Source organism: Mirounga leonina, unplaced genomic scaffold, assembly GCF_011800145.1.
Source record: "Mirounga leonina isolate KUSES-001 unplaced genomic scaffold, KU_Mleo_1.0 Mir_239, whole genome shotgun sequence".
Taxonomy (NCBI): domain Eukaryota; kingdom Metazoa; phylum Chordata; class Mammalia; order Carnivora; family Phocidae; genus Mirounga; species Mirounga leonina.
Window position 1 is genome coordinate 1,245,723 of NW_023270624.1, and position 21,892 is coordinate 1,267,614.

Sequence of the window (21,892 nt, forward strand, 5' to 3'; positions counted from 1 at the left end):
CTAGAGTCTTGGTGGGGGTCAGGGAGGCAGGAGACCATCCCTTCCAGCATATAACCTAAAATCTATAGCTGGGGCCTGCGGGGGAAGCCCCATATCCAAGCCCCCCCTTCTTCTACCTTCTAGGTGGTGCCGCAATTGAAAACCACCTCTTTGTGATGTGCAACCCAGGGCAGGGCCTGCTGACTTCTCTTCTCGGTTGCCATCATGTAGGAGACCTAGATCCTGAGGTAGTGAAATCGCGGATCTCAAACTTGACCCCGACAGGGGACCGCCCTCCACCTTCTCGCTCTCCGCGATGGGGAGGCCAAAGTGGGTCCATATCAGGTTCTCCTGGGCCCTGGGAAGGACTGAAGACTCCATGTACATTTAATAGGTCAGCTTGCTCCTGAGCATCCTTCCCCAGCAGCTTGGGAGAGGACATGGCAATGCCCTTCCTGTCTGTGGGGGGGAGACACGCGCTGGCTGGTGGGTTGTCTGCACATCCCTGGCTCCTGGCGCCGCCCTGAGTCTGTGCCCAGATGTGTGGCTGTCCGCCTCCCATTGAATGGGTAGGATCGGGGGAGAGACTGGATGCAGAGATTTTAGGTGGAAGAAGCCCAGGCCAGGCCCAGAGGCAGGGGACACACAAGGTGTCTTCGGGGAACAGGGATGGTGCAGAGGGCTGGAAAGGGGGAGACCCATGAGAGGTGCTCAGAGGGAGGCAGGGGCGGCAGCCTGCAGGGCTGGAAGTCCAGGGAAGGGCTTGGGCTCTACCCTGAGGGCAGCAGGAGTGAGGTCAGAGGAGGGAGCTGGTGGGTTTGCAGCCAGAAAAGCTCCTGGGATGGAGCTGGAGGTGAGAAGGTGGAGGGAGCGGCCATTCCCTTAGAGAGAGTCACTGCAGACTGCCACCCCCAGGCCCGCCCTGCTCATGGGGCTTGTATGGGCTCTGTGTCCTCTCCCTGCAGAGTCCTGAGCCTGAAGATCAGCCCCAGGGATCTGGCCCACTAAGCAGTGCTCTAGGGGGTGGATGGATGTCTTTCCTAATCACCACTCCAGTCCTCATCCTCCCTGCATATCAGCCTGAAAATCTGCATGAGGCCCATTGTTTAGACAGGAAAAGCGAGTCTCTGAAGTTTCTCGGTGATGGGACCAGCAGAACCCACTCCCCTACCCTGTCTCACGTCTGAAAGGCAAAGGTGGAGTGGGCTGGCCATTGTCCAGAGGGCAAAGCTGGGGACAGGGGATGAAGAAGAGAAAGACCCAGGCCCCACAGGCAGCACAGGCTAAGAAATGTCCCGGAACCAGGACCTTCCAGTGAGTCCTCCCAGACCCTGGGATGGTGTTGATGGTGCTGTTGCTGCCCAGCCCTCAATGCTCTGCACACATTGTGGAGGGGGGGCACCTCGGGTTCTCTCTGTGGGGGCCTGGGTCTACATCTCGTTGGGGGCTGGGTGATGGGAACAGAGGAGAGCTGGAGCCCTGAGGTTTCCAGGCTGTTGGCCCACTGAGGGGCCTATTAACATTTTAACTAATCGTAGGGCAGTGGAGGAGGAGGACATCTTCATCAGAGCCCGTAGCCCACCGGAGGCCATTCCCCGAGCATCTCTCCGCTGGTGCCAAGGCTGCAGGATGCAGGGTGGAGGTCTGAGGGGGTGGGGAGCCGAAAGGTCTCCTCTCGGGAGAACCTGGCTTCTCAGTCGAGCCCCACGCCGCTGACCTGTCCCGTTTGCTGACTTCCTCCGTGCCCTCACCCAGGCTGGCCCTTCCAAAAGAAACAGTCTTCTTTACACCTTAAATGCTGTGTCTTTTCAATGCCTTTAGCTGTCCCATCCAGCATATTCGTCACCATTTCGATCTTGTTCAGTAATAGGGCATTTTCCTCCCGCCGTGGGGAACTGTTGGCCTGGGGAAGGTGTGGGGTGTCCTTGTCTCTGTCTCTCGCTTCCTCCCGCCCCCCAGCAGGGAGAAGTGGGGGTGGCATAGTGTGGGAGCAGGGCTAGCTGGGGGGGGTGGTTCACAGGTGGGGGTCACTGCTGAGACAGGCTCTGCAGTTCACAGATTCTTGAGCCTCTCCCCCAAGCCCCTGGGTCCCTGCGTCCCTTTGTGCAGGCAGAAGCCTCTTCCCAGCAGCACCTGACCTCGTTCTGACTGCCCAGCCACCCCCCGGGACAGAACTCCCTCTGTGGGGTCCAACCACACCCTGGAAGGGAGCGAGGGGTCCCAGATCACAAAACGGATTCTTGGGAATTCCCTTTGAAATTTGAATCTTAGAGCGCCCATTGACTTTAAAAAATGTTTTCCAATTCCTGTTTCTACAACAGGGCTGCTCTGTGTTCAGGCTTTTACCGTTCAGTTCAGGCTTTTGCTGGACCTCTCAGATTATTGTAGAGCTAAAAGGGCTTAGGAGATCGACTGGACCAGTTCTCTGAATTTACAGATCGGGAAACTGAGGCCCAGAGGGGAAGGGGGATGCCTAAGGTGAGGGTTAGTTGACGACAGAGCTGGGTTAGAATGGAATCTCTGCTAAGTTCCTTATCCCAGCTCAGGGATCCCTTTAAAGGCATTTAAATGGAAGGTCTATGTCACACCCCTGGTGCTGTCGGCAGCCCCTGGCCACCTGTCTGGCCACTACTCTGTCCACGCTGCTCTTCTGGAACCAGCTAGAACTTTCTCGCTGAGTCCTCTCTGCCTCCACCCTGCTCTTCCCTCCTCTCCCCTCCCCTTCCTCTTCTCCAGCCTAATTCAGTTACTGCATACCCAGAGCCCACGGCCTCAGGAAAGCCTTCTCTGACCCCTCTGTCTCCCTCGGGCGCCACAGGAGCCTATAAACCCACGCATCCAGGCTCAGCCTCCCCTCTGGTGGTCAAGAGGTGCAAATTAAGACAATGAGGTGCCGTGGTCACATACCAGATTAGCAAAAATCCAAAAAAGCAGTGACACTCTGCGCTGCAGGGCTGTGGGCGAAGGGTCACTGTGCACCCTGCTGATTGCCCAATCCTTTAGGGAAAACCTGGTGATATCTGTTAAGCTAAAAATACACATTAACTTTAACCTGGCAATCCCACCCTGGGGATTTTATCCTATAGAACTAAAAGTACCAATACGCAAGGAATCGGGGATGTTTATTACAGGGCTGCTGGCGGTAACAGACATGCGCACGCGCACACGCGGACCAGCAAACAATCTAAAGATGTCAATAAGCACAGGAGTTGAACAAATTGCAGCCCTGGGCTTTTAAGCAACTATTACAAGAAAGCAGGATGTACCTCTAGCTACTGTCTTGGAGGGATGTCCATGATGCGTTAGCAAGTGCGAACAGTTAGCTGCTGATATGTACGATATGATTCCAATTTTGGCAAACAAACCCCTGAAAGCCCTCTCACGTCGGAGAGGGTGGGCTGTGCCTGAGCCCGGGGTCACAAGGGGTGAGGGTAGGGTATGGGAAGAGACAAAAGAGACAGGTGGCTTCGAGGTGGGTCAGGAGACCCCCAGCTTGGAGTCTGAGACTGAGTTCTTTTTTTTTTTAAAGATGTTATTTATTTATTTGACAGAAAGAGACACAGCAAGAGAGGGAACACAAGCAGGGGGAGTGGGAGAGGGAGAAGCAGGCTTCCCACCGAGCAGGGAGCCCGATGCGGGGCTCGATCCCAGGACCCTGGGATCATGACCTGAGCCGAAGGCAGACGCTTAACGACTGAGCCACCCAGGCGCCCCCGAGACTGAGTTCTGAAAGGAGGTAAGTGGAGTTGTTGGGGCCAGACTGCCCCAGGGCTCCCCTCTCCCATCAGGGTGCTGGTGGTCCCGGAGGAGGGCTGGGCTGGCTGGTGGTGGTGGTGTGTGGTTGTAACCTTGACCTTCAGCTCCTATTTGATCTTGGACAGTTCCCCACTTGCTTATTATACTGGAATTTCATGGGATTTCCTGCCATGCTTACACAGAACCCCTAGAAACATACAGCTGGTTAGTTTGGCCCTTATTCTGGATGCATTTTACCCCCTCCTCCATTTGTATGTTGAAGCCCTAAGCCCCAGTGTGAGTGTATTTGGAGATAGGGCCTTAAAGAAATAATTAAGGTTAAATGAGGTCATAAGGGTGGGCCCTGATTGAACTGGTGTCCTTATAAAAGAGGAAGAGACACCAGAGATAGGTCTCTCTTTCTCTCTCTGTGTGTGCGTGTGTGTACATGGAAAAGAGACCACGTGAGGCCACGTGAGGGCACAGAAAGAAGTTGGTCAAACGCAAACCAGTAGGAGACCTCGCCAGGACTTGACCATGCTGGCACCTTGCTCTCAGGCTTCCAGCCTCCAGACCTGTGAGAAAAGAAACTACTGTCGAGCCCCTGGTCTGTGGTATTTTGCCATGGCAGCCCGAGCTGAGAAACTGGACCATCCATGTCATAGGAATTAACTTCTTTTCTGGCTTAGCAGGCATGCTCTGAGTTAGAACTGTGAGGGGACACTAATGGATTTTGTGGGTCATGTAGTTGGGGTGAAGCTGATCCAGCCCTGGCTTCAGGGGCAGATCACGTGGCTCAGGCCTGGCCCCTCAGTAAATTTCATCATCTTGACCATGGGATGGGTTCAGGGATGGGCACCCGACCCCATTTGGGCCCATCAGAGACCTGGGACTCAGTCTGAGCCCTGGGGGAAGCAATCTGTTTTCCCTCGGGGCTTGAGGTTGTGCGAATGTGAAGCCGGATCTGCGGCAACCCTTCTGGCACCATGAGGAGACTTCCAGTGTGGTGACCCAAGGGAGCGACCTGAAGGAAGGGGAGAAGAAATTTGGAGGGACAGAAACTGGGTTCTGAGGATGTTATTTCAGATGGCCAAGGCCAAACTACCCCTCAATTTTTAATTTTGTGAAAATGGTAAATTCCTTTTTCGCCTAAGTTGTCACCAGCTAGATGCCAAGACCTGACCTTTACTGCCCACCTGCTTGTACTCACTGACCTTTGTCCCACATTTTTCCTTAAGCCTTTCTTTCCAGCTTATCCCTTAACTCAGGCAAATGGAAAGCAAAACCTCCAGCAATAGCAGCTGCCCGGACAGGATCTCCAGCCAGCCCAGACCACCCAGACCAGTTTGAGCTAGAGCCCCGACCCCTGTGCAGATGGACAGTGGAGTGACCTCTAGAATGACCGACATTTACCTCTACCTCATTATAATACTACAATCTCCCCCCAAGGAGGAGGATGACCTCATTCACATAACATGCAATGTGTGCATAGGCGTGTTCCCTTATGGTGCATGCGTAACCTTATGCCCACCTCTGCGTAGGACGACCAGGCTTCCCTATCTAAATATTTATTCATACTAACCCTAAACAAAAGGATCCCATCCCCCCTTGCTCTGGGAGTCCTGGTTTTGGAAGCCATTCCCCGTGATCTTATTTGCTGCAAATAAAGTTTTCTCTGTGCGGCAACTCAACCCCATGCAGTTTCTGACTCACCAAGGAGCCAACTCACATTGGTTTGGTTGCAAAGTCAGCCCAAGTCAGTTTCTGTCACTTTCTGTATTACCATGAGTGATCCACTAGTTCTTGTCAACCTCTGACCCTTCGTGTAGCTGGGCAGGACCTCTCTGCTGTGCTGGGACAGGGTCTGGCACAAGGCAGTCTCCCCACTTATCTAGTAAAGAGTTTTGGTCCCTCACAGTGTCTCCCTGGCTTCCAGACCCGGAACAGAAGCAGGCCTGCAGGCGAGAACTGGCTCTAGCGTCCGAGAGCTCTGCCCGAGGAGGAGGGGGACACGTGAGGGGAGGCGTATGAGAGCATTTCCCTCCAGGAAGGCAAGCTGAGCATTGAGTCTCCACGGCCCAACTTTAATTTAACTGACAATTTAAAAAATCAAAACCAGCATCTGGGGCATTTAGAATGTCTGTCTTCCCGGTTTAATTTCACGGGGATCGTGTTATGGCTTTTGATAAAATGTTTCATTTTAAAGGACTGGTTTCATCAAAGCAGGGCTTTCCTTTACAGAGTCAGCTTTGCTGGTAAAAGACATTTTCATTAGGGAAAAGTGGTGCCTGGCTTGGACTTAATTGTAGGCTCAGAGAACAGAGAGGAAATACCTATGCCCTTTGGTGATCTCTTTGTGGTCCCCGAGGAGGCAATGGAGCTGAAATCTGGGGTAATTTCTTGAATGCACCATGCATGTCCATGCTTTCGGCCTTCCCCCTCGCTGCTGCCTCTTCCTGGATGCCCTCCCTCTGCTCTTGGTAGGCAAGACCCTGCTCTCGCTCTCGCTCTCGCTGACTTGCCTCTCCCTATTCTGGGTGTAGTCTTGGAAACTCCGGTTGGTTGCAAGTTAAGTGTAGATGTGACCGTATTTGGCAAATAAATTGAAGAGTCTGAGATGAGGAGATTATCCCGGATTATATGAGCGGGCCCTAAATGCAATCACACGTGTCTTTCCACAAGGGAGGCAGAGGGAGACTTGACACAAACACACATGGGAGGGAAGGAGGCGATGTGACCAGGAGGCAGAGATTGGAGCAATGTGGCCACCAGAAGCTGGGAGAGGAGAGGAATGGATTTTTCCCTGGAGCCTCTGAAGGGAGCGTGGTCCTGCTGACACTTGGATTTCGTCCTCCAGGACTGGGAGAGAATGCATTTCTGTTGTTTTAAGCCACCTGTTTGGTGGGGACTTGTTGTGGCAGCCACGGGATACTGATGCAGCAGGGAAACCCATCTGAACTGTCCTGAGCCAACCAGGGACCTTGGGTTGAGGATGGGAAGGGATCATCAAAATCCTGAGCGGAAAGAACATTCCGGCCTGCTCTGTGCTGGAAGCAGGACCAGAGCTCCCGCCAGCGAGCTCACAGCCCTCTCCCTGCATCCGTCTTGCTTCTCGCTCTGCCTGCATGAGCAGACCTCACGCCTCATGTGACCTCTTCCTTCTCTCTCCACAAGGAGAAACATGTGGGAGCTGCACAGGGAAGAGATACGTGCTTTTGGGATCGTTTCACTTGTTAAGGACTAGTACTTTCGGGGTATGAAAACATGTCCAATGAGGATAACTCAATCTAAGGTGTGTTGGGTCACATCATCGTGCGCACCTCCTCACAAAGCCCTGTGTCCACACCTCGTACCCAGTGACTTTGCAGCTTCTCCCCCTAGAGTCGTATGGATGTCCCGCCTCATTCATGCGGTTCTCCTGGCCCGTGGAACCTCAGTGGCAGTGACTGTGTGCTGGTTTGGAGCCCAGGCTTTAAGCTTGCATGCTCATCCTTCTAGAAGCTTCTGGCCTCCTCCATGAGATATGTTTCCTCTGGGAGCTGCACAGGATGCACACCCAGGGGGTAGAGCTGTGAGCGTGAGCATGCATTATTGTTGCTCTGAGTTTGAGGTTCTTGGATGTGGTGTTAGGATTGCAGCGGGTATCTGCTACAGAAAGTGGTACCTAGAAGGGGAAACTGCAACATACGGTGGTGGTTTGGGAACCAGAAATTGTCAGAGGAGGCTAGAAAAATGACAACCTGTCTAATGGAGCAGTGGAACATTTGTTAAAACTTGCAGTGGGTTGGAGGTTGGAAAGTGTGCCTAAGGCGCTCCTGGCCGTGGGCTGGGAGCGTCCAGGGAGAATGTTGCGGTCACGACTGGGTTCCTGTTGTCAGCCTTTGTAGATAACTACAAAGAAGAGACAGCCCAGGAACAACTTGGCCGGATCTCAGGAAGAACTGAGAGAGAAGGAAGAGTCTGGAAAATCTGGGACTTGCTGGGTTGACAAATAAAACTATTTCCAGTCCCCAGCTCCTCCATTCGGCAAATTAAGAGACAGCTTTGGAGAAAAGTCAAATCAAGGGCATTGCTATTAAGATGTAGCTTGGGGGGCAGAGAGTGAAGCAGAGGCACAGCTTTCAGACCCCTGTGAAGGCATCCGGAAGAATTCAATGGTGCCTAGTAGTTACTAGAAAGATCCATGGAATGGTTCTGCGGCAGCCAGAGCTACCCACCGCACCGGTCATTAAGTGCAGAGAGAGACATGTCTTGAATTACATTGCGAATATGGCTTTTAGCCCATGCAATGAAATACATAGGAAACCCACAGGTTTTTTTTTGCTTTTTGTTTTGAGAGAACTGCATTGGCAAAAGCCCACGAAGCTGGAGGAAAAAAGACTGAGACTACTCAAGAAGGAAAACAAAATCTTGTGCCACTAATTTTTTATGAGCAAGATGCTGGCTGAGAAAACCTCCATCTGCCACGAAGGGCATATTTTCCAGTGTCCTTCTCAGAAGTGACCAAGGAGAATGGCAGAGAAGGAACGATTTCCCAGAGAATAGAGCCAAGAGCCCCTGACAAAAAAGGATGGGGGATCCAGCCCCAGGGAGAGGACCTGGAGCCTAATTATAGAACACTGCCTACCCCAGGGTAGAGTTTTGGCAATGTTTCTCCAACAAGGATTAAGAGCTGCTGTGGGTCAATGACTGTTTGGGGCCTCCTGTCCTTTTGGAATGGGAGTGTTTGCCGGGTGATTCTGTCCCTGCTCTGCGTGTATCAGGGGGTGGAGGAGGGGGGAGGAGCGAAGACGGCTTCTCTTTTTGTCCCATAGGTCTCTGGAGTGGGAGTCGCTCATATCCAGGTCTGACTTAGAACATGCGATTCTGGACTTCAGCTTGAGGCCACGACTGGTTGTCTTGGGCGGGACTGAGTGTATTTTGCAAGCGGGAGAGTCTTGAATAATTGTGTCCGTGAAGGCAGTCTGTTAGATTATATCATTGTTCCCAATTCCCCACCCATCCTGTGGTAGTTTCCTACGGCCGCCGTGATAGATTACCGCAAGTTTGGATGGCTTGAAACAAGAGAAACATACCATCTCACAGTTCCGCAGGCCAGAAATCTAAAATCAAGGTGTTGCAAAGTTAGTTTCTTCTCTGAGAAAGAATCTCTTCCATGTCTTTCTTCTGGCTTCATGGCGGCCGTTGGCCACCCTTGGTGTTTCTTGGCTTGTAGACATCGCCCTGGTCTCTGCCTGCCATCACATGGTGCTCTCCATGTTTTTGTCTCTATGACTGCACTTCCCTTCTTCCGAGGACACCATTCACATTGGATTAGAGACCCACTCTAAGTCAGCATGACCTCATCTTAATTCATCACATCTGCGAAGACCCCATTCCCAAATAAGGTCCCTTTCCGAGGTTCTGGGTGGACGTGCATTTTTGGGGAAACACCATCCAATCCAGCTCATGCCCTTGTATCTACATCCTCTGCCGGGGGCCTCTGCAGCTTCGCTTGCCAGGATGGAGAGGCCATTTGCCCCATTCCCGTAAGCTGGGCCGTGTGTCTTGGCTAGCCCAGGGTACATGGGAGGGAGGGACGGTGTGCTGGCTTGGATCCCAGGGCTCAGAAGCGTTGTGTGTGTATTCGTGCTTCCCATTCTAGAAACTTCTGGTCTCCTCCATGAGATGGGCTTCCTCCAGCAGCTGCCGTCTCTGTGCCCTGGGCCAGTGTGGAGCAGAGCCACCCCAGCTGCCCCGCAGACCTGTCCTGCCAGGAGAGCGAGTGCCTCCACCAACCTGCCGAGCGGTGAGTTGCTTATGTCCCTAGGTTCCAGGGCGGTTCGGGAGGCAAGCCTTAACGGACACAGGGAGGAAGGGCAGAAACAGAGGGGACAGCCTCTCCTAAGCTCTGCTCAGCCAGGGTATTTTATTTGATCCAAAGGAGCCCAGAATCTATATTTCTTTTTGTTCTTCTTCTTTTTTTAATTAAAGATTTTATTTATTTATTTGAGAGAGAGAGAGAGAACACAAGCAGGGGGAGCAGCAGAGGGAGAAGCAGACTGCCCCCTGAGCAGGGAGCCTGATGCAGGGCTCGATCCCAGGACCCCAGGATCACGACCCGAGCCGAAGGCAGATGCCTAACCGACAGAGCCACCCAGGCGCCCCCAGAATCTACATTTCTAATTGGAAGTCTCTTAATTTTTGTAGCTATATATTGAATTCAGTTTTAAAAGAAAGTCACTGTGCTGTCCCAACCAAACACGCCTGTGGGCAGGATTCTGCCTGCAAGCCTCTTGCAGTCCGGCTGGCCCCGGCGGGTCCCTCTGTTCCCTTGTCACAGGCACCATTCTGGGCAGAGGCTGGTTCCAGAAGGAGAGGGTCCTCCTGTGTGACCTGGAACCCACAGACCCCTGGGGAGGCAGGGGGCCCAGCGGCAGCTCAGGATTGCCGGGAGGAGGAAGTGCAGAAAAACTTGTGTCTGGATGGTCCTCCACTGACGACGAGGCCCTGGAGGGGATTTGTCATCTCAATGCCTTTCTGCCCCTCACAAGGCCATCTCGGGTTATGCTGTTAAGAAATAGTTGGCGAGAAGATGCTCACAGACTTTCTTTTACAGAAATGGTGGGGTTTTAGGGATTTTTTTTAAAGAAAACCCAAACTCCCCAAAAAACAAAAACAAAATAACCACCAGCAAAGAGGGAAATCAAACGCCACCACGTTGAAATAGATTCTACTGGACAAATGTCTTGCTTTAAATTTAAATTGAGTCCAAGTTCTCCTACTCTCCCAGACTTCTAGAAGGTGGCATTCAAAATGTTTACACTTGTTTCATCTGCCTTTTTCCTAAGTCCTGGCCCCCACCTCCTTCCCCTCCTTTTACACTTGTCGCTCCGTTGCACACATATGCTCAACTGTATATTTACATGTATCTAATTTTTTATATATGGCTTGTGAAATACGCCAGACGGGGAATGAAATAATCCTGAAAACCGCTGGAAAATTATGCAACAGCCGGGAGATTGGGCACACGCACATTTTGTACTGCAAAGTTGCACAACAGACTGAGTTTGTTATAAGTGAGGCTGGGAGGGTTTTATTTTTTTCTCCAGGATGACAGCTTGCTTGGTGGAGTAGGGCTTTTGCACAACGCACTTCCTTAGGAGCCTCAGCCTCCTGCAGAGGGGAGGGCGAGGCTTGAGCTGTGCCAGTAACACAGAAGTGGGGGCCCCCTGCACCCCCCAACCCGGGGCAGGTTGCTGAAGGGCGGCAGGGGGCCCGTGGGGACAAGGCTGGGGAGTCTAGCGAGGCCACCAAGGTCCAGGGTCCAGCAAAGTGGAGGCACGGGGTCCAGCGAGGCCCAGGTCCACGTCTAGTGAGAGGAGGTCTGGCTCTTAGGAAGCATCCATTTGCCTGGCGCCACCTGACAGGAAATCCTGGCGCTCAGAGGGTCTTCAATGGACCTTGTGCCACATTGCCCTCCATTGTTTGCCGCTCCCAGAGCTCAGGGTTTGCCCAGGACGCCCCTGGCTCTGCAATTCTCAAGTCAGTCTCATGCCCTGGGAGGATTCAGGAAAGTAGGGCCTTGGTCCCTCAGACCGGGGCTCTGTCACCCTTGGATCCACCCAGCCCTGCGACCCTGCTGTTGCTCAGGTCTGCACCAAATCGTCTTACAGCATAAAGCCAGTGAAAGGAAACCAGTGACACCCATGATCGGGTTCAAAATGCCCATCGTCAACACCCAAGGGCGAGCGGGAAAGGCTTTACTGTGGTTATATAAGAAAGATCAGAGGGTCCCAGATAATATGATTTGCCTGCTCAAAAATTGAAAACAACATTATGGTCAACAGTGACCTTCTGTCTGGGCTCTGTCTGAGATGCTGTGTGGAATAAGGGGGCGTCTGGCGTGTGCTGGAGGAGGGGCTCCCTATCAGAGGGCCCGCAGAGTGGGTCAGGAGGAGGACAGATACTATAGCAGAGACTTACAGGGAAGGCATTCTCTGCCCAGCCCTGGGCCCTGGGTTCGAGGATGCTCAGAGGCATGGGGCAGGGCCCTTGGGTTCAGTAATGATAAGGAAGGGCTGAGGTCCCATGCTCTGTGGAGGACCCTGAGAACAGAAAGTCCCCTGGGGGCGTTGGTGGCCCCAGCAAGCAGGCAAGGGGCTCCCAATCATCACAACGCCCAGGAGAGCCGGCAGCTTCTGTCCACAGCCTTCGCGGCCAGGGCAGGCAAGGACATTCAGAGGCCACAGGCTGGCTCAGTCCACGGACCTGCTTGGCGCCGACCCGCCGAGGGTTGCTAAGGAGTCTGGGGCCCGGCTGAGAACTCAGGCTGCCCTGTTGCGTGGTCGCGCAGAAAGGAGATGGGAAATCGCCGTGGGGGGACGGTGGCTGCCTGAGACTCATTAGATTCCTTCTCTCTCATTTTCAGAAATGCAGTTAGGGAGGCCGGGGTGGGGTCGGGCTCCGGGCGGGAGCCTGGGTCCGGGGATGCTTGCGGGCTGGGGTCACTGCGCGTCTGCGTGCCTGCCTGTGCACGGGGCCAGCATTTCCTGAGTGGGGTGGTGTGTGTGCGTGTCTGCACACGCATGTGCAAGCGAACGCTCTTGCCTCCCAGCTTCTGGGACAGTGGCCTGTCAGGTGCCCTGAACTCGCTTCCTGCTTTCCACTCACATAAACTTGTTGGCAAGCCCCCAGAAATGGCAGTCCTCCTGTGGCAACACCCCACCCCTTCACGCCCACATTCCCCCCCACACCCCTCCCCTCCCGGCAGCCTCTGCTTTCAGACTCCCAGCTGGAGAGCCCCGCATCCTCAGCAGTGGGCGGGGCGGTCTCTGGGAGAGCAGCAAGGGGGCCCCTGGTACCATGGGGGACCAGGAAAAGGAGCGTCTTGGAAAGTTCCAGGAATCGGAGGCTGTTGTGGAGGCCCCACTGTGAGATGGTGGAGGAGCAGGGGAGCGATCGGGATGGAGAGCCTGGCTGTGCTGGAGAGCTGGCCTCTCCTCCCTGGGCGGCCACAGCCTCACTCGTCCCGGGGAGGGGGGCACTCTCCCCACCTGAAGGCCACAGAGGTGGGACAGTAGGGGTGGGGAAAGCGTCTGAAGGCTGTGCTCCACTCTGCTCCGGCTTGTGACTGCCCCGTGGCCTGACATGCTCCCCCCTTCCCCGCCGCCTACGAGAAGCCATAGACACCTTTTTCATGGGAAATCTTTTGATTTTTAAAAATCTTAGCAAATTAAAATTAAAACACAAAACTCTGTTGGCTACCAGTGAGCAGCCCCGTATGCATCACACCGTAGGCCTCTTGAGTTTATAAGCCACAGCTAAAGATGGCTACTTGAGACAAAGAGCGAGATTTGTAGGAAGGGTGCTCGAGTCCAAACTCCAGGAGGCCAGGGGGCTCGGAAGAGCACCCTTGTGGGAAGTGAGCGCTCAGAGTCTGGTGGGGGTCCGTGGGGTCCCACCAGCTCCCTTCCGCTGGGGACTACCATCCCGGAGCTTTGGCTTCTTCATCTGAACGTGGGAATAGGATGTCAATGATGATCAAGGGAGACAGTTTACCTCAGAGCTTTGCTAACTCACCAGCAGAATAGCCCCGGTGCCACACGGACCCCTGTGTCGACATCTGTCCACTCCAGCGGGAAGAGAAAACCATGGCGCCCAGTCCGGCTAGTCATCTCTGACCAGGGCAGATGGGGATAGTCGGGGGCTTGGACATGTGTGCTCCTTCTCCTGAGAAGGGGGCTGGGAAGCCCCTGCCCACTGTCCTGGTGAGGGCTCCCAGTTCCTGGGGGGAAAAAAATTGTCCACTTAGAACAAAATGCAACCTCCTACCTGAGACCTGCAAGGCTCTGCCTCATTTCTCATCCCCTCATGTTCCCTTTTTCACTTCCTCCCTCCTTCTCTTCCTTCTTTTACCACCCTGGGCTTTGCTGCTTTTCTTTCCCTGGAGCAGAGAAAGCTCCTTCCTGCCTCAGGGCCTTTGCATGTGCTGGTCTCCCTGCTTCAGACGCTCATTGCTTAGACTGCCCATTCCCCGTAACTCCTCTCTGATCAGCTGTTAGCTAAAACCTTCCCCCACCTTCCCCTTCCTTGTCCCATGCGTTTTATATCACGTGCTTCTTTTTATTTTCTTCATAGTGTCGACCTTTGGAACTTATTTTGTTGATGCATTCTGCAAATGTTTACTGAGCACCTACTACGTGCCAGGCTGTGTTTTGTCAATCATAGGATTTCCTTGCAAGCCTTTGGCAGGGTTGTTTGTTAGGCCAAAAGACACCCTGGCATCCCAGCCACCCATGTCTTGCCATAGAGCCAGGATTTTGTTCTCAAGTCAGCGATGCCGTGAAAAAAGCATATGGTCAGAGTACGCTGGAAAGTTTCCCGTGAGCACGATTTGGTGTCTAGAGCCCAATACCATACTATGTGTTCAGCCAGGTAGAGGGAGGGATAGAAAGCAATACCAGCTAAGATATGGAGGGCCCGCTCTGCTATGGATCAGTTTAAGAAACTGAGGCATGGGGAGGTTACGTAAATTTCCTGAGGTCACAAGCCTGGAAAGGGGCTGATAGAGTCCAAGCCCCGGGGCTCAGGGCTACCTTGAGTAGTTGAAATCATCGATGCTGGTGAGCCGTGATGCCCAGGCAGCAATAGTGATAGGGTGGGGAAGGGAGCTCTCTAATTAGGAGGTCTGCCTCATTATTCCAAAGGAACTCTTCAGCCTCATTGTCGATCCAAGCTCTGCGCGATCCTGGCAGGGGGGTGAGGTGTGTGATCCCAGCCCTACAGTTGAGGAGACAGGGATGCCCCCAGGGCCCCGGTGGGAGTGGAGATGCCAGTTGTGAGCCAAGGAGGACCAAAGCAGGGGCGGGGATGGGGTTGAGATGGGGCTGTGAGTAGCTGGGGATCTGAGACACGCTGATGGAGATGCTAGGGGTTATCGCATTAACAGTGCAGAATGGACCTGGCTGGGGTGGTTGGTGTGCCCGCTCTTAAACCCGCAGGAAAGAGTGAGACTACCCTGGAGGGAAGGGGCTGGAGACATAGCTGAGGAGGGGCCATGTATGTGGAGGCGGGGTGGCATCCATCAGGACCTTCCTACTAGGGATGGGGCCTTGGGTGGCAGTGAGGCCTCCTTGGACCTTCTGGAGGAGCAGAGGGGTCCCCAGGGAGTCTGCATTGGCTTCAGTGATGGCCAAAACCTGCATCCCTGCATCCAGAATTTCCTTCCACGGGGTTCTCGGACTTAGGATCCCATGGTTAGCCCCACTGCCAGCCCCAGCCGGAAGCTTTGGCCCTTTTCATGCCCACACTCTAGATGCTGGGATCAGGGCAGGGTCGGGCAAACAGGATAGAAGAAATTTGACACAAGGGGAGTGTGACCTGTAAGCCGTGGGGTCCAGCAATCGGCCAGGGTCACTGGCTGACATTCCCTGGATTGTAAGGGAGGAAGTGCCCAGTTAGGCTCACAAAGCATTGGAACAGAAAACCCCGTGATGGGACTGTGCCTTTCACAAGTTATGGACAGGATTTATACGTAAAGACATTAATTCTCTATGCTCTACAGAGGGTGTCGTCTGGGAATGGGACATAAAGTCTCATGAAGAATGTCTTCTTTCAGCAGGCTGGGGTGAGCGTGGGACTGCACTCTGCTCTCATTTGGAAATAAAGGCAAGCGAGGTGTGGGGGCGGGGGTGGGGGTGGGCATCGGGGCTGACCTCTAACAGGCATTCTGCCCCAGACGGCTGATTCAGGCTTGTCCTAGGAATAGCCTCTGCCCCTTGTCAGCAGCTGGTTCAGCAACGGGCATGTGACCCAGCCTTGGCCCACAGACCAGAGGAGAGTTAGCCGGCCCTTCTGGGAGAGGGCAGGACACCTGCGTGTGGTTTGGCCATCCTTCTATGCGGTCAGGAGCAAAGGTGATACCCAGGTGGCAGGTGGCGTCTGGAGCCACCCTACCTGCAGCCCTCCTGATACATGAGATCAACATTTCCTTCGGGGGATCTTAAGGGACCCAGAGGCCTTTCTCAGATGGGAGAGCTGGACCAGACGGTCTAGACCCTGATCCAAGTGGGCCTAGGACATCACAGCTGCCCCACCCAGACACTGCCTTGGAAATTCTTGGGCCTCGCTGCCTCTCTGCCGGGTGGAGCATACGTGAGAGTAGGCAGTCACAAGGAAGCACCGAGCTTTTATTTTTCCCCGGGTCATTACTGCTTAGATTGAGTCTGAGCCTCCAGCTGTGTCTCCATTTAGAAGTGTTGATTGAGCCTGGATCCCCAAGCCTTCACGTTGTAAGCACTTTGTCTTTCCCTTCCAGGCAGAACGGATCCCAGCGGTGGTGGAACACCTCTGGGTGGGACGTGACAATGAAAAACACTGCTGTCCTTGTTTCCTCTTTTGCCTGACACAGCTCTCTGTCGGGGTGCGTGCGTGCGCGCGTGTGTGTGCATGCTCGAGAAATTAAGAAGCACACTCCCCAAAGGCCACCCGGCCTTCACGTTCTGTTCCATCAGCATTCCCCTGACAGATTGCTTACCCAGGCCGCTCCTGGCCAGAACTCTGCTGGTGCATCAGACAGGGCCCCTGCATCCGCCGGTTGCCAACAGCAGAGGGGGACAGAGCAGCTGTCTTCAGAGGTCCCTGACAAGGTCACGGAGACCTCATGGCTTGTTATATGCTGCATACGGGTCCCTGGAGACTGGAAGAGTCTAGGTCCCTCCCCCCACCCCCTGGGAGCTTGCTCTTTGGGAGGAAGGACAGTGAAACCTCCATCTCCTCATTACCTCCATCTGCTTGTTGCCCGCAGAGCGGGGAGGGCCTGCCAAGGACGGTGACCTCGTCAAAGGGCAGAACAATTTTTTGGTTTCTCTGTGGCCACCAGGGGACAGGAACGGCTCTGATGAAGTCTGTATGGCCTGGAATCTCGAGGGTAGAGCCCAGACCCTGCCCCCAAGTCTTCAGAACAAGGCAGGGCACCCCCTCTCGTCCAGAGCTGGGCCAGGCAGAGAGGAAGACATTCTCCTTTCTTAAAGTCCCTGCCCCGAGACACGGGCAGGGATTTGTGACACCCGAGGTGACCAGGAAAGGTCCTCCTCTCTTTCTGTACCTCACATCCTTGGGAGGATTTTAAGGGTTGGAGGGCCTGACATCACCCTGAACTGTCTTCATCCTTCTCCCACAACATGGGGCAGCTCTAGATCATGGTTGCAACCCCAGACCTTCAGGGACTAGGCTGGTAACAATCGTGAGCCATGAGGACGTGTAGGACTGTGGGAGTGGTGGGGACACTGTCAAGCAAGCCAGATCTAAGATATTCATGTCCAACTAAAAGCGGACCCACGTGACACATGCTAATCAAGTGTTGTAGTTGAGTTGACCCTGTGGTCCTTAGTTTGTGCCTTTGCGATCTGGACCGAATACTTGAGCAAAGAACCAGGAGGATTTCTTTGTCCCACTTCTCACCTGAAGGAGGAGAGGACCAGAGGGAGAGGCAAGCACCAGGGGTAGGCCAGTGTTTTCCAGAAGAGGAAGAGGAGAGATCTGAAACCATGGAAATTTGAAGATGTAGGAGGTGCCCCCCCCCCTTTTTTCTTTTTTTGAGCTGAGGAGAGGTGATCAGGGAGCTGGGACAAGTCAACAAGGGCCCCCTACATGAATTGCAATGCATGAGTGCCTGATACTCTCTGCTTGGCCTTGTGGGTTCTCACGGTGGGGATTCAAGGCTGGGCGTGTCAAGGGTCGTGATCTGCCTCCCACTCATGCCTGGGGGGAGCCCCTGGAGGTCAGGGATGATGCAGGAAGCAAGCTGCCAGGGCTTATTCTGGAGTGTCAAGGAGACAAACCCTCTTTCCAAAAAGTATCCTAGAGCTGGAATGTCAGAGTGTGCAAGATAATTTAGTTACGTGGCCCCGTCTGAAAATTCGCAGAGAGCCGTCCCTTCCCAGTTCTGCTCTCCTCCTTCTGCTTACATCAAAGGAAAGGTCTCTGCTTCTGTTAGTCTGCCTCACACTTTCCCAACACTTGCGAATCAGCCTCGGCCTCAGCGCCTCTTTGCAGGCAGTAGTATCTAGACTATGACAACATTTTTGTTGTTGTTGTTTTCATTTTATTTATTTTTGGCAGTTATCTTTGCATTATGGTGAGATGTTGACCTTTCCATTTACGGTGGTGATTTAAAGTATCCTGTAAAAACGTAAGGCCGTGATTAAGTACTGTGCAAAGAACAGCTGTGGCGGTAGGAGCATCACGGTAATGATCATAAAGCCGGCAGGGAAGCGAGTGAGGTAGAACACGACCCTTGAGGTAGGCAAGGCTGCTGGTTAGGTCTTATTCATCTTTTGAGGAGGATGAAAACATGGGCCACCACAGGAGGAATGAGTGACGGAGTGTCACGGGTTACAAGGCAGCACCTCGCTAGACCCAGCTCTGGGCTACCTGGCTTGTGCACCCTTCAGGATTCAACCATGCCACTTCTTACAGGAAGTCCTCCGGGATGCCTGGCTCTGAAGTCATCTCTCTTCCCATATGCTGACCACCATCCACTGTCTCTGGAACCAGGTATGTCATCGGAGGTCACGAAAGTGAACACCTGCTTGGGGGTGGGGAGGGAAGACCTATAGAGAACTGCAGGGCATGTGCCCCATTTCATGGTGGATAAGCAGAGATGCAGGCCCCGTGTGGCCACGCTTTCCAATTTCTCAAGAAAAATCCGAAATCTAAATTCTTATGTGAAATTTCACTATTTTTAGCATTGACAAGAAGCGTTCGCTAGGCCTGGGGGCTGGATCCTGTCTCGGGCACTCTCAGGTGATACAGAGGGAACATTCCAGGTGAAGATGGCCATCAAGCTGAGAGCCCTCACATCCAGGTTCTGAAGATGACGGAACCGGGGATGCGAAATCACAGCTACAGCAAGTTGTGCAAGTCATGTGTTTCCCCATAAGACTGGGCTCTCCTGGCCGGCAGGGAGGGGCCTGAGTCATCAGACCCTGCCTGACCAAGGCCAACCCCAAAGCCCTTGGCCACACAGGCCTGAGGCAGAGCGAATGAGAAAATCCAAAAGGACAAGGTGTCCACCATCCAAGGAAGCCTGAGAACACGCAGCAGAGATGTTCCGGACAGACACATGCCTAGGAGGGGGTTTCCAGGTGGGACCTGGGGAGGGAAGGTCACTGTGCCAGGGGACAGCAGGCGTGGGAGGACTGTGACTCTAGGCAGTGGGAAGGCTGTGCTGGAGAGGAGGGGTTCCATCTGTGGATGGGCTTTGACAGCAAACTTGCTACAGTATGGAGAGGGATGCCTTGGATGCTGAGTCGGAAAAGGTGGGTGGAGCGCAGAGAGGCTATTTTAGGCAGGCCTGGGAGTGCAAAGGCCAGGAGGCTCCGGATGCAGGGCAGGTGAGGGCAGCAACCTGACTGAGCTCTGGGAGCGAGGGCCCACGTCTGGGTGGAGGAGGTTGTATTCAGAGGCTGCAATAGAGGGATGGGGAGGCAGTTGGAGGGGGCCAGGAACTTCAGGCAGAGAGCAGTTGGGGACGAAGGAACCTTGCATCTCTCTGTAAGGGTAAAAGTTGGTATTTGGGATAGTCCCTGCGGTGCATGTACCCTCCTCTAAAAGCGTCTGGAGTTTCCATCTCAGGCCTCCCCAAGCCGGTCCCGTTCCTGCACCCTGTCCTGCCCCAGGGCGCCCAGAGAGGGCGAGGCAGGTCTTTGCGCCCGAGGCTGACGGGTGGGACCCAGGCGCCCCACGGACTCTCTGGGTGGGGATGCTCAGGCGGGCGCCGCTCCTCCGAGGTTGCGCGCCGCCAGGGCGCGGGGCGCGCCCGATGGTGGCCGGCGGCGGGGCTCCCCCGGCCCGACCCGCGGGGCTACTCTGCCGCCGCCTCGGGGTGTCTCCGCTTCGCTGCGAGCCGGGAACCGCGGCGGCGGCGGCGGCGCGAGGAGGGGAGCGGGCGGCGGCGGCGGCGGCGGCGGCGGCCGCGCCAAGAAGCGCCGGGTCACCGCAGGCTGAGGCGCCCGCCGTCCCCGCCCTCCCCCTCGCTCGCCTTCTCCTCCCTCCCGCCTCCCTCGCTCGCTCGCTCCTTCCCTCTCCCCGCCTCCCCTCCGCGCTCCCCCGCCCTCCCCTCCGCGCCTCGCCTCCTCCGCCCCGCGCCCTGCGGTGCTGCAGCTGCGGGCGGCTCCAGCTGCCCCCAGATGTGGGCTGGGCGGCGCGCGGGGAACTTTCGCGCCGGCAGCGAGTGCGGGGCCCCGGCTGCGGTCCGGCTGCCATGGATCCGCCGGCGGGAGCCGCTCGCCGCCTGCTCTGCCCCGCGCTGCTGCTGCCGCCGCTGCTGCTGCTGCTGCCGCCGCTCCTGCTGCCGCCGCCGCCCGCGGACGCCCGGCTCGCCGCCGCCGCCGCCGCCCCCCCGGGTAGGTGCGGCCGGGCCCCCACGCCCCGCGACCCCGGGCGGCCGGGCCCCGCCGCGCGTGCCCCGCCGCCCCCTCCCAGGCGTCGTCCAGCCCGACTTGGGCAAACTCCGCGCGCCCCGCCCGGGGCCAAGTTGGCCAACTTCGGGGCCGGGTTGGTCGCGCAGGGGGCGCCCCGCGGCGCACCGGAGCGCCTCCGGCCGGGGGGAGCCTCGCAGCGTTCGCGGCTCCCGGGACGCGGAGCAAGGAGGTGGAGGGCCGGGAAAGCCCCGCGGCCGAGAGCGCAGCGCTAGCCCCAGCGGGTCCTGGGGAGCCAGGGCGAGGCGGCGCCGGGGCTCGCGTCCGGGGACGCTCGGGAGGAGCCGGGTGCTGAGCGCGCCGCCGAGGGCCCTGAGGACTGATGGGGCGCCCCGGAGGGAATCCCTGAGCATCCGAGGGACCCTGCTGCACCCTCCCTGCCCTCGGGCGCGCAGGGAGGGGGCCCGGCATCGGTCCAGCCGAGAGCTGGACACGGAGGACAGGCCGCGCGTGCCCGGGGGAGCCGAGTCCACGCCGCTCGGGAGGCGAGCCGCCCGGGCGCCGGGGCGGCGGGGGCAGCGGAGGGGTAGAGGCGAGGCGCACGGGTAAGGGGCCAACCGTCAATGGTTTCGGAGCAGCCCCACGTCCTGCCAAGGACGGTAGGTTCAAGGGGCGGGGGGCGGCTCTGCTGGGGCCGTCCCCATGGGAACTGTGAGGAGCTCGCGGAGCCCCAACCCGGAACGGGGCAGGGGGCAGAGCGCTGGGCTGGCAGGGTCCCAGAGGGGGACTGCTTGGGGGCGGCGGGGTTCCGGAGTGGTGGCCCGGTTAACGCCCCTTCCCAGTCGGAAGAAGGCCGGGGAGGTGCAGGCTCGTTTCTGGGGGTTGCCTGGCAGAATACCCTTCCCTTCTCAGTGGTGGTGGTGGTGGTGGTGGGGTAGCCTGGGGGACTGCGGGGCTTGGCGGCGGGGCTCTGGGGCTCCGAGGTCTTGGCGGGTCTAACGCCCCTTCCCGTTGCAGGCGGGCCCCTGGGGCACGGAGCGGAGCGCATCCTGGCGGTGCCGGTGCGCACTGACGCCCAGGGCCGCTTGGTGTCCCACGTGGTGTCGGCGGCGTCGGCCCAGGCGGGGGTTCGGGCCCGCAGGGCCGCCCCTATCCAGACCCCGGGCTTACCTGGAGACGACGAGGAGGACCCCGGCCGCCGCCTCTTCTACAATGTCACGGTCTTCGGCCGAGACCTGCACCTGCGGCTGCGGCCCAACGCCCGCCTCGTGGCGCCCGGCGCCACGGTGGAATGGCAAAGCGAGTCGGGCGCCACCCGCGTGGAGCCCCTGCTCGGGACCTGCCTCTACGTCGGAGACGTGGCGGGCCTGGCTGAAGCCTCCTCCGTGGCGCTCAGCAACTGCGACGGGCTGGTGAGTACTCACTTCTCTTGCTCCTTTCTGTCCACTGCCCTTGCCTGGGATTTGGACGCTGGCTGTCCGTGACTCCCAAGGCCTGCACGGAGGATCTCCAATGCACCCCTGTGTGTAGGGAGCACCGGGCACCGAAGGAAGGGGTTGGCACGAAGACCAACCCCTTGATGGGTCCGAGAGGGGTGATTTATGCAGTGGGTCAGGGTCTCCGGAGTGCGGTCTCCCTTCCGCCTGCGGGGCACAGGTCTTCCTATTGTAACCAGCTGTGTGTCCATCTCCGCGAGTGTGTGCACGTGTGTTTTGGAATGTTGGCGTGTGCTCGTATCTGGGTACCCTGGGCGAATAGGTGAATGCCATTGTGTG

At 56.2% G+C, this 21,892-nt stretch overlaps 1 protein-coding gene across 2 annotated transcripts in view; it reads left to right on the top strand.

Moving 5' to 3' along the window:
- Positions 1 to 18,805: 18,805 nt before the first annotated feature.
- Positions 18,806 to 21,892, top strand: part of ADAMTS2 (ADAM metallopeptidase with thrombospondin type 1 motif 2) — a 224,414-nt gene continuing 221,327 nt past the window's right edge. The window contains exons 1-2 of one of the 2 annotated variants that reach the window (XM_035029399.1): positions 18,806 to 18,842; positions 21,135 to 21,529. In XM_035029399.1, coding sequence (XP_034885290.1) covers positions 18,821 to 18,842; positions 21,135 to 21,529 — 417 coding nt within the window. In that variant the 5' untranslated portion in view covers positions 18,806 to 18,820. Of the gene's footprint in view, positions 18,843 to 19,835; positions 20,103 to 21,134; positions 21,530 to 21,892 lie in introns of those variants that run through there. The other variant, XM_035029398.1, reaches the window with a different exon arrangement.